At 38.8% G+C, this 14,529-nt stretch overlaps 1 protein-coding gene across 3 annotated transcripts in view; it reads right to left on the bottom strand.

Annotated features, from left to right (window-relative positions):
- The window catches only part of LOC124606646 (fidgetin-like protein 1), a 196,238-nt gene that overhangs the window by 59,462 nt on the left and 122,247 nt on the right, over nt 1-14,529 (bottom strand). For all 3 annotated transcript variants that reach the window (XM_047138645.1, XM_047138644.1, XM_047138646.1), the window contains exons 7-9: nt 5,448-5,634; nt 4,465-4,691; nt 4,261-4,375 (exon numbers count right to left, since the gene is read on the bottom strand). In XM_047138645.1, coding sequence (XP_046994601.1) covers nt 4,261-4,375; nt 4,465-4,691; nt 5,448-5,634 — 529 coding nt within the window. The remainder of the gene's footprint in view (nt 1-4,260; nt 4,376-4,464; nt 4,692-5,447; nt 5,635-14,529) is intronic.

Raw genomic sequence — 14,529 nt, 5'->3', positions numbered from 1 at the left:
TGAAGGGATTTCGGAAAACTGCGTTCAATAACTCCACTTTAGTAGCACAGTCGTCGGTCACAGTACCATCGGCACTGCGCAGCGAAGGTATTGACTGCACCTTGCCACTTGTGTACTTTACATACGACCAGAATTTCTTCAGATTTTCTACCAAATTTCGAGACAATGTTGCGTTGTGGAATCTATTAAAGGCATCTCGCATTGAAGTCGATGCCAAATTTCGCGTGTCTGTAAATTTTAGCCAATCTTTGGGATTTAATTGCTGTTGCTACTATATCTTTGAATTTGAGCCACATCTCGTCTACATTTGCATAGTCAGTTCGGAAGGAATGGAGATTGTCTCTTAGGAATGCTTCTAGTGACACTTTATCCAATTTTTTAAATAAAATTATTTTGCATTTGTTTCTGGTGGATTCGGAAGAAATGGTATTGAGCCTAGCAACAACGACCTTGCAAGAGACAATCTACATTCCTTCCGAACTGACTATGCAAATGTAGACGAGATGTGGCTCAAATTCAAAGATATAGTAGCAACAGAAATTGAGAGATTCATACCTCATAAATTGGTAAGAGATGGAACTGATCCCCCCATGGTACACAAAACAGGTCCGAACACTGTTGCAGAGGCAACGGAAAAAGCATGCGAAGTTCAGAAGAACGCGAAATCCCGAAGATTGGCTAAAATTTATAGACACGCGAAACTTGGCTCGGAATTCAATGCAAGATGCCTTTAATAGGTTCCACAACGAAACATTGTTTCAGAAAACATCGTTCTTGTGCAACGCAGCTAGCTCTTTATTCGCACGAAGTAATGGCCGCTATCGACAGGGGATCTCAAGTTGATCCCATATTTCTAGATTTCTGGAAAGCTTTTGACACTGTTCCTCACAAGTGACTTCTAATCAAGCTGCGGGCCTATGGGGTATTGTCTCAGTTGTGCGACTGGATTCGTGATTTCCTGTCAGGAAGGTTGCAGTTCGTAGTAATAGATGGCAATCATCGAGTAAAACTGAAGTGATATCAGGTGTTCCCCAGGGAAGCGTCCTGGGACCTCTGCTGTTCCTGATCTATATAAATGACCTGGGTGGCAATCTGAGCAGTTTTCGTAGGTTGTTCGCAGTTGATGCTAAATAACGGAACGTGTGAGGTGATCCACACGAGTTCAAAAAGAAATCCATTGGAATTCAATTACTCGATAAATAGTACAATTCTCAAGGCTGTCAATTCAGCTGAGTTCCTGGATGTTAAAATTATGAACAACTTCAGTTGGAAAGACCACATAGATAATATTGTGGGGAAGGCGAGCCAAAGGTTGCGTTTTATTGGCCGGACACTTAGAAGATGCAACAAGTCCACTAAAGAGACAGCTTACACTACACTCGTTCGTCCTCTGTTAGAATATTGCTGCGCAGTGTGGGTTCCTTACCGGGTGGGATTGACGGAGGACATCGAAAGGGTGCAAAAAAGGGCAGCTCGTTTTGTATTATCACGTAATAGGGGAGAGAGTGTGGCAGATATGATACTCGAGTTGGGATGGAAGTCATTAAAGCAAAGACTTTTTCATCGCGGCGAAATCTATTTACGAAATTTCAGTCACCAACTTTCTCTTCCGAATGCGAAAATATTTTGTTGAGCCCAACCTACATAGGTAGGAATGATCATCAAAATAAAATAAGAGAAACCAGAGCTCAAACAGAAAGGTTTAGGTGTTTGTTTTCCCCGCGCGCTGTTCAGGAGTGGAATGGTAGAGAGATAGTGTGATTGTGGTTCGATGAACCCTCTGCCAAGCACTTAAATTTGAATTGCAGAGTAATCATGTAGATGTAGATGTAGAGCTGTGGCAGATGATGCGTTTTGTTGTCCTGAATTCAAACTCGTGTCCTAATCCAACCAAAACCTCACGATGTGCAATGTACCCAAGAAAATGGCGGTCAACGATCTGCAGCAGAACTAAAATCATGATTACTTTGTTCATGCTGATTAAAGCCAATCTCTAGGAGCAAACTCAAGACAGAAAAAAAAATCAGTTAAGGCACCAATATCAAACTGTAATTCCTCGCTGTCATTTCTTACCTGAAACTGTCTTCACACTGGCTGCACAAGCAGCTGCCTTACCAACCAATCAGCAGTCCTTGTTGATAATTGGCTGTCATTGGGTGTACCACTGTCTGAGTGCCCCTCTCTGCTGCCGCGTCAAGGGAAGCCATAACAATTGTAGACATGCCAACAGTATGTGGCGTGCGAGACATTGCACTGTCTGTGTCGTTACCTGTCTTGCTGTAAACAAGGCCTGACTCAACCCGTGTGAGGTACCTGTGCGATCCTGCTGACTGAACCAACAATCCTCTGAGGTGATAGTCACGTGGCACCATTGAGATACTGTATGGTGTTGTGTGTGGCCCTCCTGAACCTGTTGATTCCATTTTCGCATGACAGTTGTGGAATTCTGATTAACAAAAAGTATAAAGTGTAGTTCTGATACAACACAACTCTGCTGCTCCCAAATACCAACACAGGCTGGTAGACAGTTCTCTTTCTCACATAAAGTATAACAGTATATTCTTGCAACAACTAACATTCAAATGCAATTTCTGAATGAGAAACCTGCTGTGTAATCTTGTACATAGAATGTAGATGGCGTTACTCCTGCTTGCTTTGTATAGATGTCCTGAAATGCTCATTATCTGCATATCCAATCATGTAGTATACTTCGTGCCAACTCAATTCATTGTTTGTTCCAATTTTAATGGCCAGCAGTGTATTAGCCAATCAGGCTTCACTATGTATCCAAATTGTCTTTTACTAATAATGCTATTTTTACCATTTTTATACCTGATTTAGACTTATTTTGCGTACTGTTGTGCTGTGCTATTGCTGATCTTCGTTTGTATCTACATTTTATCAGGTTCGTTCTGCTATATCAATCGTATATGCAGCCTGCACAAGTAGGAACTGTTTCATAAAAGTTTACCTCCAACAGAAGAAATATATACGATATGAAAGGACAAAGGTGTATAAGGGAATAAAAAAGGATTGGTAATCAGATGGAGAATAGAATGACCACATTGATCCTGCTGCAAGGTCACAGCATGCTCAACAATAAAATATTCAATATTTATGATGCATGCAGCTTGTCTGTACTCATTCATTCTGAAAGATAACTTGTTAGTGCTCTTATATCAGCATAATCTCTTGATTAAGTAAATTATGCAAGTAGTGTGACCAGAGTATGTGATATTAATGGGCTGGTGTAGAACAGCTCTTACCAAAATGATCATTCATGTGAGCAAGAGGCACTTAATAAGAAGATGTGATTAGGAATGTATTGGTTCATTACTAAGAATGATTGAAGTTTGGTGCATCACTCTCAGCATAGGGGGAAAATTTTGGGATGATGTTCCCACCAATCTTATTTCACAGTACTCATGAATGTAGAATAGCTGCCAAGAGTAGATTTTGGTCCAAAATGGTAGTCACCGAGTTCAGCTCCCGTCTTTGATCTACTGATAACTAGCAGTTAATAATAGTAACCTGAAATTTGAATCTTCATTATTAGTTGACTGCTATTATCAAACTGTCTCCTGGAGCTTCTCTCTTTCCAGACCCAGGTTTGGATAAGCACCTGTCAGTTTTATCTCTTCTTTATATCATTATTTCCATCAAAATTTTAAATGTGGTGTGTAACATTCATGTGTCATTTATTGATCTTTCAGCAATTGTTACACATACATACATCTTTTGTGACAAATACTCTTAGCTTGTAAAGGTTCTAGAACAGATGTACCACGAGTTTCACTTGTTGTAAACTTGCCTACAGCCTTCTACCAGGCACAACCTGTTTTCGTCTTCCTCTTTCAGAGCGGTTCTTCTAAAGATGTATTTTAACGCTACCATACCAAGTCAAAATTAAGTTCTCTGAGAAGGAATTCTACACTATATTTTCCCCAATGTTGCCAAAATGACTACTATTATGACATTTGTCTCTACAATGCTAGGAAGAACAAGCAAAGACAAAAATCTACTGGAAATTCTTACCATAAGAAGGTACAAAGCTAAAGCATCCACGCAGTATTTAATTCAATACTCAAGTAGTAGTAGTATGGGAAGACAGTATAGGCAGACACAAATTTGAGTTTTTAAGCACGGATGAAACCGAAATAAGTGTGGAACACTTGCAAATGGGTGTATAACCATAATTATTCAGATAACATAAGCGCACAGTATTCTTTAACTCAAAAAATATAAGTGGAGTATTCTTACCAGCTGAACAAGGAATTCAGTTTTTATGCGCCGAGAGCTTTCATGTTCAGTCTCACTTCTTTGACTTAACAGAGAGTCAATTTCATCTATGAAGACAACAGATGGTTGATGACACCTACGAATATTACACATGATAATTTAAAAAATTCCTTATTTAATAGTAAATCAAGATATTCATAGAGCTCTTGTGAACAATAAACATACCTCGCCACAGCAAACAAAGCTCTAACCATTTTTTCTCCTTCACCAATCCACTTTGATGTCAGGGAAGATGCACTTATACTGAAGAATGTTGAACGTGATTGTGAAGCAATACATTTACCAATAAGTGTTTTGCCTGTACCAGGTGGTCCAAACAGAAGAATCCCTTTTGGTGGCCTACGCAGACCAGTGAAGATATCAGGTCTGAGCATAGGCCAGACAACAATTTCCTGTCGATATCAGAGCCAGATGAGAAAGCATATGATAACACATTATTCAGATATAATATTTAGACAAAAATGTATTAATTATAGTGCTATTAAATATACACTAGGAACTTTGAAAATAAGTTACATGTGTTGTCTCGTGCTAAGATCACTGTGCAATATGAGTGGCTCATTGATGTGTGTATATGTTAATTTCCTGCAGAGACATTTCTGCTGTGGTGCAGATGGCAGATGCATCACAGCGTGGGAGTGAAATGGTGCAACAACAGAAAATGTACTCCAAAGTTAAAGAAAACTTAACAGTATGATTCTTGTGGGCAAAATGTCTAAATTGCATACACATTCACCATGAAATTCTGCCATTATACGAACCAAATGCATCATCTCATTCAGTTGTAGAGAAATGATGTCAGCAATTTGACCACTGCCGCATAAACGTGGGAGGTGGTGGTGATCAGGATGGAAGGCCATCAACGTCGACCACAGAGGACAATGTCAGGGATCGAGGGGTGAACATCTGAGAGGAAACATTTTCCATGATCAAGTAGCAGATTTCTATTGCCAAAGAAATGAACGATTTGTAGAACTTTTCAACTGCTGTTTAGGGACTTGGTGACTATGTTGAAAACTAGTGTCATTCAACTGTGTCACTTTTGAAGTGTTTTGCAGCATTCAATAAAAGTTATCTGACCTCAAGCAATAATCTGTAACTTACTTTCTGAAGTCCCCTCAGTGTTCTATAGGTAAGTGAAATTCTACCTGGATTGTAGACTTTGCAAATTCAAGTCCAGCTATGTCATCCCATGTGATAGGGGCTCCACAGTCCATAATTTCATTTCGTATTAACTCAATCATTTTCGGGTCAATGTTTTTCAGTCTTTCATCCTCTTCTTGTACCATTCCCTGGTTATAATCATTTCTTGGATGCCTTTCCAGCATATCTCCTCTGTAACAAAAAATTGTCAGATTCTTTTCTGCAGTTATTTGTCTGTTATCTGCTCAGAAATAGTATAGGTGTCCCACATACAACGGGTATGCCTCATGTACTGGTTAATCATCCCTAATCGAATCGCTTGTGAAGTGGCACACTGCCTCAACAGTTGGTTATACTGCATTTTATCAGAAAGTTGAGTGCAGCTGTGTGTTCGTGTGTCAGGTGTTGTGAGAAGCATGTATTGTTGATTTGTTACAGAAATGGGGCAGTTTAAATTAGAACAGCAAATTGATAATGTGGAGTGTTACATAAAGGCAGGTTCCATCCAGAAATGTAAAGAAATGTTTCAAGTAAAGTATCCTGGCAGGGAACACCCCATGACCAGCACTATTCAAGATCTGTACAGGAAATGGAAGGCTGTAGGGTCCATTTACAATGTGCAAAGGAATATTCAACCTACTGTCAGGATCCCTGAAACTATAAACAGAATTCCCATGGACATTACAAGAAGTTCCCACAAGTCGGTAAGGAGGTTGTTGTACAGGTTGGTTTACATTGTGTCATCATGTACTAAAAAATATCAAATTAAATGCCTATCATGTGAGTGTGAGTTGAAATTTGAGGATCAGGAAAAAAAGAGAGTTCATTATTGTAACTGGCTGTTAACATTGATTGCAAACTGTTACCTGGGTCCATTGTTTTACTTTATGTTCTCGTCAGGTTATGCAAACTCCCAGAACTGCACATACTGATTAAAGGACAATGCTCATATGCTACATAAAGAACATCTCCACCCAGAGAAAATAGGTGTTTGGTGTGCATTGCCCAGTGTGCACATTATTGGCCCCACATTTTTCAATTACACCTTACACAACACTAGATAACTAGAGATCTTTAACTCTTTCTATTCACGATTAACAGATGTAGAGAAGCTTTATGCAGTTTTCCAACAAGATGGAGCAAGTGCTCAAACATCCAAGACAGACTCTGGCCCCCAAGGTCCCCCAGACATAACATTGTGTGATTTTTATTTCTGGGGCGCACTAAAAAGCAAAGTGTATGCTGACATTCCTTGCACAGCAGATGATCTTAAACGAAACATTACTAGAGAAATTAACACCAGCCCACAGAATTACAGCGTGTTGCTGGTAACGTCATCACACAAAATCAACAATGTCTGGAAGCCCACGGTCACCACTTCCAGCATCTCTTACAATCAGGTAACTAAATGTTTTTTCACTTTTACTATTATCTGCTATTTTTTAGTTAGTTCTCTGTTACTTCAATCTTGGGCAGAAGGCATAATAGTTTTATGTGGGAAACCCTGTATAAGAATGTGCATATTAGAAAAAAAAGAAAGTAAGTTGCTAGTCACCACATTGCACTAGAGGCAGCCTACATTACAGAACATATGGGAATGGCACATTAAATGAGCAAACGATTCAGATACGATTATAATATCCCAGTTCAGCTGCTGGAAGCAAACAGTGTGACATGTATTAACAGCTCAAAAAAGCTCTAAATGTTTGTTGAAGATAGCTCTAATCAAACAATAAAGGATGCAGCACTGACACGGATTGCATGTCCTTCTACAATTTTCATTTTGTTTAGTTAGATACATTTAGGTCATTTGTATATTTTAATGATGTGGAATGAGTTACGTAACAAATATTTAAATTATGCAATTTTGTCAGATGTAGATATGGTTGGAGACTGTGGCTGTTATATAAATAAATTGTTGATGATGTACAGCAACCATCCACAAACTGGTTTCAGGTTATTTTACTCAAAAAGTACCATTATCAGTTTTGAATTTCTTTTTTACACTTCATCATCAGACAGTTTTTCATGCTTTCATCAATACATATTACACATTGGTTTCCTGTTAGCTGCCCTACGATAAACAATAATTTACAAATTATAAATGTGTAATCAAAATGGTTGCAGCACATTTTTGTTGTAATGCAATTTACTTGAAATGCCCATCTGGCACATCTGCTAATACAAATGCACGAGACGAACATTTCCCATAAGCTGCATTTCAACATAAATATGTAGTGCAACCATTTCGGTTACACATTAGTAATCTGTAAATTATTGTTTATCCTACAGCAACTAACAGGAAACCAATGTGTAATATGTATTGATGAATATATGAAAAAAAGTCTGATGATGAATTGTAAACATTTCCAAAATGGTGACAGTACTTTTTGAGTAAAGTAACCTGAAACCAATTTGCAGCTGGTTGCTGTACACCATCAACAATTCATTACGATATTTAGTTTAATAACAAATTTGGCTTGGAATCCATTTGCACAGTATAAGCTGCAAGGGACTGAATGTAATTCTTCCAAATGCCTGGATATACATTTTCAGCTTTGCTATTTGTCTTGCATCATCAGGTGATCTCAAAGATTGTAGTAATGACATAATTCACCCCTTTCTCAGCCAGATGTTTTTAATGAGGTAACAATGTTCATTTTTCTTTACACCACTTGTGCACCTAATGATCTAACCATCCCCATGCAACAGATGCAAATGAGTTAATTATCTCATTATCTAACATCCCCCCAAACTGGAACAACTTAACATCATTTGCCTGGGTGTTGACTACCTATAACTGTGCCTGGCAATTGGGAACATGCTTTCCACAATTCTTCCCACATCTCTCAAAGTGGTAATCTCTTGCTCATCCAACCAACAAAATATCCTGATTTATCCTTATGCAATACCTCAGATTTGAGAGGACGAAGGTTCAAGCTCTGTCCAGCCATCCTAATTTAGGTTTTCCGTGATCTTCCTAAATCACGTCAGGCAAATGCAGTATGTTCATATGACTGTATAGACGAATCATGTTTTTCTTGCATTAACTCTTAACATCCCAGATGCAGTTTCACAGAGTGCATTTATTGTTACTCTGTCACTAATGTGTGTGGGTGGGATAGGAGATTACAGCCTTGCCCAGTTGTTCTTCCCTGAAGCTGCCATAGTTTCCTTTGTCAGTAGTCATTTGAATGTGACATGGACTAGTGCTATCACTGCTTCTTTTGTGCTAACAGTCTCTGATATTGCACCTGGGGCTTTGCATTATGGATTCAGTAGGCAGGTCTTCGACTGCTTACTTCAAGGATACTGTTTTGAAATGGTCTGAGGACAGTTTAGGAAATGATGTTGGATTAGAGAGTGACAATGAAATTTAAAGTGAACATAATTCAGAACAGGAACAATGTGAAAGTGAGGACAAATTTGTTTTGCCATCTCTGAATTCTTTGAAAGAAACAGGTGATCAAAGTGATTAAGAAAGAAGTATAGAGACTGAATCTTTACCTAAAGCTTCCACTACAAATAAATTTTGTTGAAACAGATACCGCTGGTCGTCAAAGTCTCTTCCAATGATGGCCAATGACATTATTTTTCCGCATGTAGGGTAAATGTGTTTGTCCTTCACAATTCCTACAAAGATGATAACTTAGGTGAGACACTTCAATTTTCTGAAGAAGCTTGCAAACTCATTGGTGATACCACAGATAAAAAGCAAGACAACAACTATCTCATAATCTGTGAACTTCGTGCAACACTTATCACGTTTTGCGTGTAGCTGAACCAAGAGCAAAATTCATTGCAGAAAGAGTGTAAAAACACAGAATATGCACCACCAGTGACTCAAAAAAGAAGAGAGAAGTGGCTTATATTTGTGATCGTTGCAGGAGCCAATCTAAATTTATTCTTCTACAAAAATGTCCAGCGAGTGCAAAGAAAACCTCTGAGAAGAAAACTGAAAACCTGAAAAGTACTAGCATAATTTTCATTTTTTGAATGTTTTATGGAAATTTTTATGATTTTATTGTTACATGTATAATGAACAATAAAAATATAACAAAAAGTAAAATTTAGAGTGCAAGGTATTTGAGTTTCCACACTATTAAAATTATCATGTAACATTAAGTCCATTTTGTGCAGTTTCTTGTTGAAATGCATTTTTTTGTAAAAATAAACTTTAAAACTTATTTGGATACATTTTTGTGTGGTATTAATGTAACCTTTCACATAAAAAACTGAACTGTTTTGCTGAAATTGCTGGATGCAATTTTTATGGCTATTTAAATATAGCAGTCTGTCAGACCACACGTGGGACAAAGGGCAACAAAAAACTGACCTGGGAAACTACGGGTTAACCTGAGAGATTCTGTATCATTGTAAAATGATCCCTGGACAAAATGCATCACTGATACTATAAGAGCTGGAACAACCAAGAATTCAGCACACAAGTAGGTTTTCTTGTGCCGTAACTCTATCGCCTGATTGCACACTTCCCTCACTGCTCTGCCACGCTGTCTGAGATTCAGGAAGTGGAAGAGAGGGAAACTGGAAAGTGTCACATTTAAATGGCAATGCAATCAGGCTGCATAAGACTGTTTCATATTTTATATTTCTCAACATAGATCACAAACAAAACAGATTTTCAATATTATTTATTTATTTTTGGAGCAATGAAGATATAATATGTTGATCGACATATTTTCTTACATTTCCAACCTAATTATGGAGACGTGGAAACTCTTTCTTAAAAATCAACATAGACATCCCAGACAGTTTTAACATCAAAGAATTTATCTTTCAAAAGGAATTACACTGCAGATCAATCAGCTACAGCCGCACATGACAGGTGTGCTTTACACTTGCACATGTACTGCTGTGCTTTCAACTGAAATGCAAATGGTCTCAAAAACAGATGTAAGACTGGCAGTGTCCTCAAAGGTTTACAAAACTATCCTTGTAATTTTTTCAAGGCCACAATGAATTTTTCAGACCTCGGGTTTGCTTTAATGCCATTGAGTTTAGGAAAACAGATGGTGATTTTTTATAAGAATTTGTGCCTTCTTTAAATGCACCCCATATCGGAAATAAGTTGTTTCTCACCTTGCAATATCTTACTGTGGACAGTGTGCAGTCAAGCTGCAATCCATTCCAAATGTTCTAGTCTTCTCATTCTGCTCTCCTCCTCCATTCATAAATTCAAAGGTGGTGGTTGTTGTGGTCTTCAGTCCAGAGACTGGTTTGGTGCGGCTCTCCATGCCACTCTATCCTGTGCAAGCTTCTTCAACTCCAAGTAACTACTGCAACCTACATCCTTCTGAATCTCCTTAGTGTATTCATCTCTTGGTCTCTCTCTATGATTTTTACTCTCCATGCAGCCCTCCAATACTAAATTGGTGATTTCTTGATGCCTCAGAACATGTCCTACCAACCGATACCTTCTTCTAGTCAAGCTGTGCCACAAACTCCTCTTCTCCCCAATTCTATTCAATACCTCCTCATTAGTTATGTGATCTACCCATCCAATCTTCAGCATTCTTCTGTAGCACCATATTTCGAAAGCTTCTATTATCTTCTTGTCTAAACTATTTATCGTGCATGTTTCACTTCCATACATGACTACACTCCATACAAAACTTTCAGAGACTTCCTGACACTCAAATGTCTACTCGATGTTAACAAATTTCTCTTCTTCAGAAATGCTTTCCGTGCCATTGCCAGCCTCCATTTTATATCTTCTCTACTTCGAACATCATCAGTTATTTTGCTCCCCAAATAGCAAAACTCCTTTACTACTTTAAGAGTCTCATTTCCTAATGTAATTCCTCAGCATCACCTGATTTAAGTCGACTACATTCCATTATCCTTATTTTGCTTTTGTTGATATTCATCTTATATCCTCCTGTCAAGACATTGTCCATTCCGTTCAACTGTTCTTCCAGGTCCTTTGCTGTCTTTGACAAAATTACAGTGTCATCAGCAAACCTTCTCCATGGATTTTAGTTCCTACTCCAAATTTTTCTTTTGTTTCCTTTACTGCATGCTCAATATACAGATTGAATAACATCGGGGATACTCTATAACCCTGCCTCACTCCCTTCCCAACCACTGCTTCCCTTTCGTGCCTCTCGACTCTTATAACTGCCATTTGGTTTCCGTACAAATTGTAAATAGCCTTTCATTCCCTGGATTTTATCCCTGCCACCTTCAGAATTTGAAAGAGAGTATTCCATTCGACATTGTCAAAAGCTTTCTCTAAGTTTAGAAATGCTAGAAACGTTGGTTTGCCTTTCCTTAATCTATCTTCTAAGGTAAGTCAGTATTGCCTCACATGTTTCAACATTTCTACTGAATCCAAACTGATCTTCCCCGAGGTCGGTTTCTACCAGTTTTCTGGTAGGGTAAGTCCCTGCAGGTGCATTATCCTCTGCGCCCTCAGTGGCTCAGACGGATAGAGCGTCTGCCATGTAAGCAGGAGATCCCGGGTTCGAGTCCCAGTCAGGGCACACATTTTCAACATGTTCCGACTGATGTATATCAATGCCTATTTGCAGCTAGGATGTTGATTTAATTATCTCATTCTAGAGAAGCTTCACGGTCATCAATTGTAGCTGTTCTTTCGGGAACAGATACTACCTTCATATATAAAAAGCTGAATTTACAATGAAATGAATACCCCTAGCTGCATACAGGTGTTGATATAAGTCAATGGAGACAGTTGAAAATGTGTGCCCCAATCGGGACTCGAACCCAGGATCTCCTGCTTACATGGCAGACGCTTTATCCATCTGAGCCACCGAGGACACAGAGGATACTGTGACTGCAGGGACATATCTCTGGCATGCCTCCCGTGAGACCCACATTTGCAACTTACTGTCCCGCACTATATTCATAGTGCCCCTGCCCATCATACTCATTACTCATGGCTTTACCGGCAATTCCCATAAGAGTTCAGGCACTGTTTGTTCATCCACACAGAAGAAGGTGGTCAAATAGACATAAAAATAGGATATCAAATTAGAATTTTCATTATTCTGACAACAGTTAGAAACTGATAAAGCTCCAGAGCACCCCAAAAATAGACCCTGAACAGAAGATAAACTATATGGTCATGTACTATAACTGTTGTTGTTGTTGTGGTCTTCAGTCCTGAGACTGGTTTGATGCAGCTCTCCATGCTACCCTTTCCTGTGTAAGCTTCTTCATTCCCAGTACTTACTGCAACCCACATCCTTCAGAATCTGCTTACTGTATTCATCTCTTGGTCTCCCTCTACGATTTTTACCCTCCACGCTGCCCTCCAATGCTAAATTTGTGATCCCTTGATGCCTCAGAACATGTCCTATTAACCGGTCCCTTCTTTTTGTCAAGTTGTGCCACATACTCCTCTCCTCCCCAATTCTATTCAATACTTCATCATTAGTTATGCGATCTACCCATCTAATCTTCAGCATTCTTCTGTAGCACCACATTTCGAAAGCTTCTACTCTCTTCTTGTCCAAACTATTTATCATCCATGTTTCACTTCCATACATGACTACACTCCATACAAAACTTTCAGACTCTTCCTGACACTTAAATCTCTATTCGATGATAACAAATTTCTCTTCTTCAGAAACGCTTTCCTTGCCATTGCCAGTCTACATTTTATATCCTCTCTACTTCGACCATCATCAGTTATTTTGCTCCCCAAATAGCAAAACTCCTTTACTACTTTAAGTGTCTCATTTCCTAATCTGATTCCCTCAGCATTACCCGACTTAATTCGACTACATTCCATTATCCTTGTTTTGCTTTTGTTGATGTCCATCTTATAGCCTCCTTTCAGGACACTGTCCATTCTGTTCAACTGCTCTTCCAAGTCCTTTGCTGTCTCTGAAAGAATTACAATGTCGTCGGCGAACCTCAAAGTTTTTATTTCTTCTCCATGGATTTTAATACCTACTCCAAATTTTTCTTTTGTTTCCTTTACTGCTTGCTCAATATACAGATTGAATAACATCGGGGAGAGGCTACAACCCTGTCTCACTCTCTTCCCAACCACTGCTTCCCTTTCATGCCCCTCGACTCTTATAACTGCCATCTGGTTTCTGTACAAAATGCAAATAGCCTTTCGCTCCCTGTATTTTACCCCTACCACCTTTAGAATTTGAAAGAGAGTATTCCAGTCAACATTGTCAAAAGCTTTCTCTAAGTTTAGAAATGCTAGAAACGTAGGTTTGCCTTTCCTTAATCTTTTTTCTAAGATAAGTCGTAAGGTCAGTAATCCATCACATGTTCCAATATTTCTATGGAATCCAAACTGATCTTCCCCGAGGTCGGCATCTACCAGTTTTTCCATTCGTCTGTAAAGAATTCGTGTTAGTATTTTGCAGCTGTGACTTATTAAACTGATAGTTCGGTAATTTTCACATCTGTCAACACCTGCTTTCTTTGGGATTGGAATTATTATATTCTTCTTGAAGTCTGAGGGCATTTCGCCTGTCTCATACATCTTGCTCACCAGATGGTAGAGTTTTGACAGGACTGGCTCTCCCAAGGCCATCAGTAGTTCTAATGGAATGTTGTCTACTCCTGGGGCCTTGTTTCGACTCAGGTCTTTCAGTGCTCTGTCAAACTCTTCACGCAGTATCGTATCTCCCATTTCATCTTCATCTACATCCTCTTTCATTTCCATAATATTGTCCTCAAGTACATCACCCTTGTATAGACCCTCTATATACTCCTTCCATCTTTCTGCTTTCCCTTCTTTGCTTAGAACTGGGTTTCCATCTGAGCTCTTGATATTCATACAAGTGGTTCTCTTTTCTGCAAAGGTCTCTTTAATTTTCCTGTAGGCAGTATCTATCTTACCCCTAGTGAGATAAGCCTCTACATCCTTACATTTGTCCTCTAGCCATCGCTGCTTAGCCATATATATAACTAGGAATCATTAAAACAAATAAGGCAATGACAAAAAGCATTGAGTATCTTCTGTTAGGTAATGACCTAATCTCATGGTGTGTTGCGCACTGAATTCTTACCTAGCATCATGGTTTTTCTAAACACAGCTTTGTCACGTTGTGATTTAGTTATAAACTAGAAAATTCG

This window comes from Schistocerca americana, chromosome 3 (genome assembly GCF_021461395.2).
Source record: "Schistocerca americana isolate TAMUIC-IGC-003095 chromosome 3, iqSchAmer2.1, whole genome shotgun sequence".
NCBI classification, from domain to species: domain Eukaryota; kingdom Metazoa; phylum Arthropoda; class Insecta; order Orthoptera; family Acrididae; genus Schistocerca; species Schistocerca americana.
The sequence above is the reverse complement of the archived record's forward strand: the minus strand, read 5'-3'. Positions and strand labels throughout refer to the sequence as shown.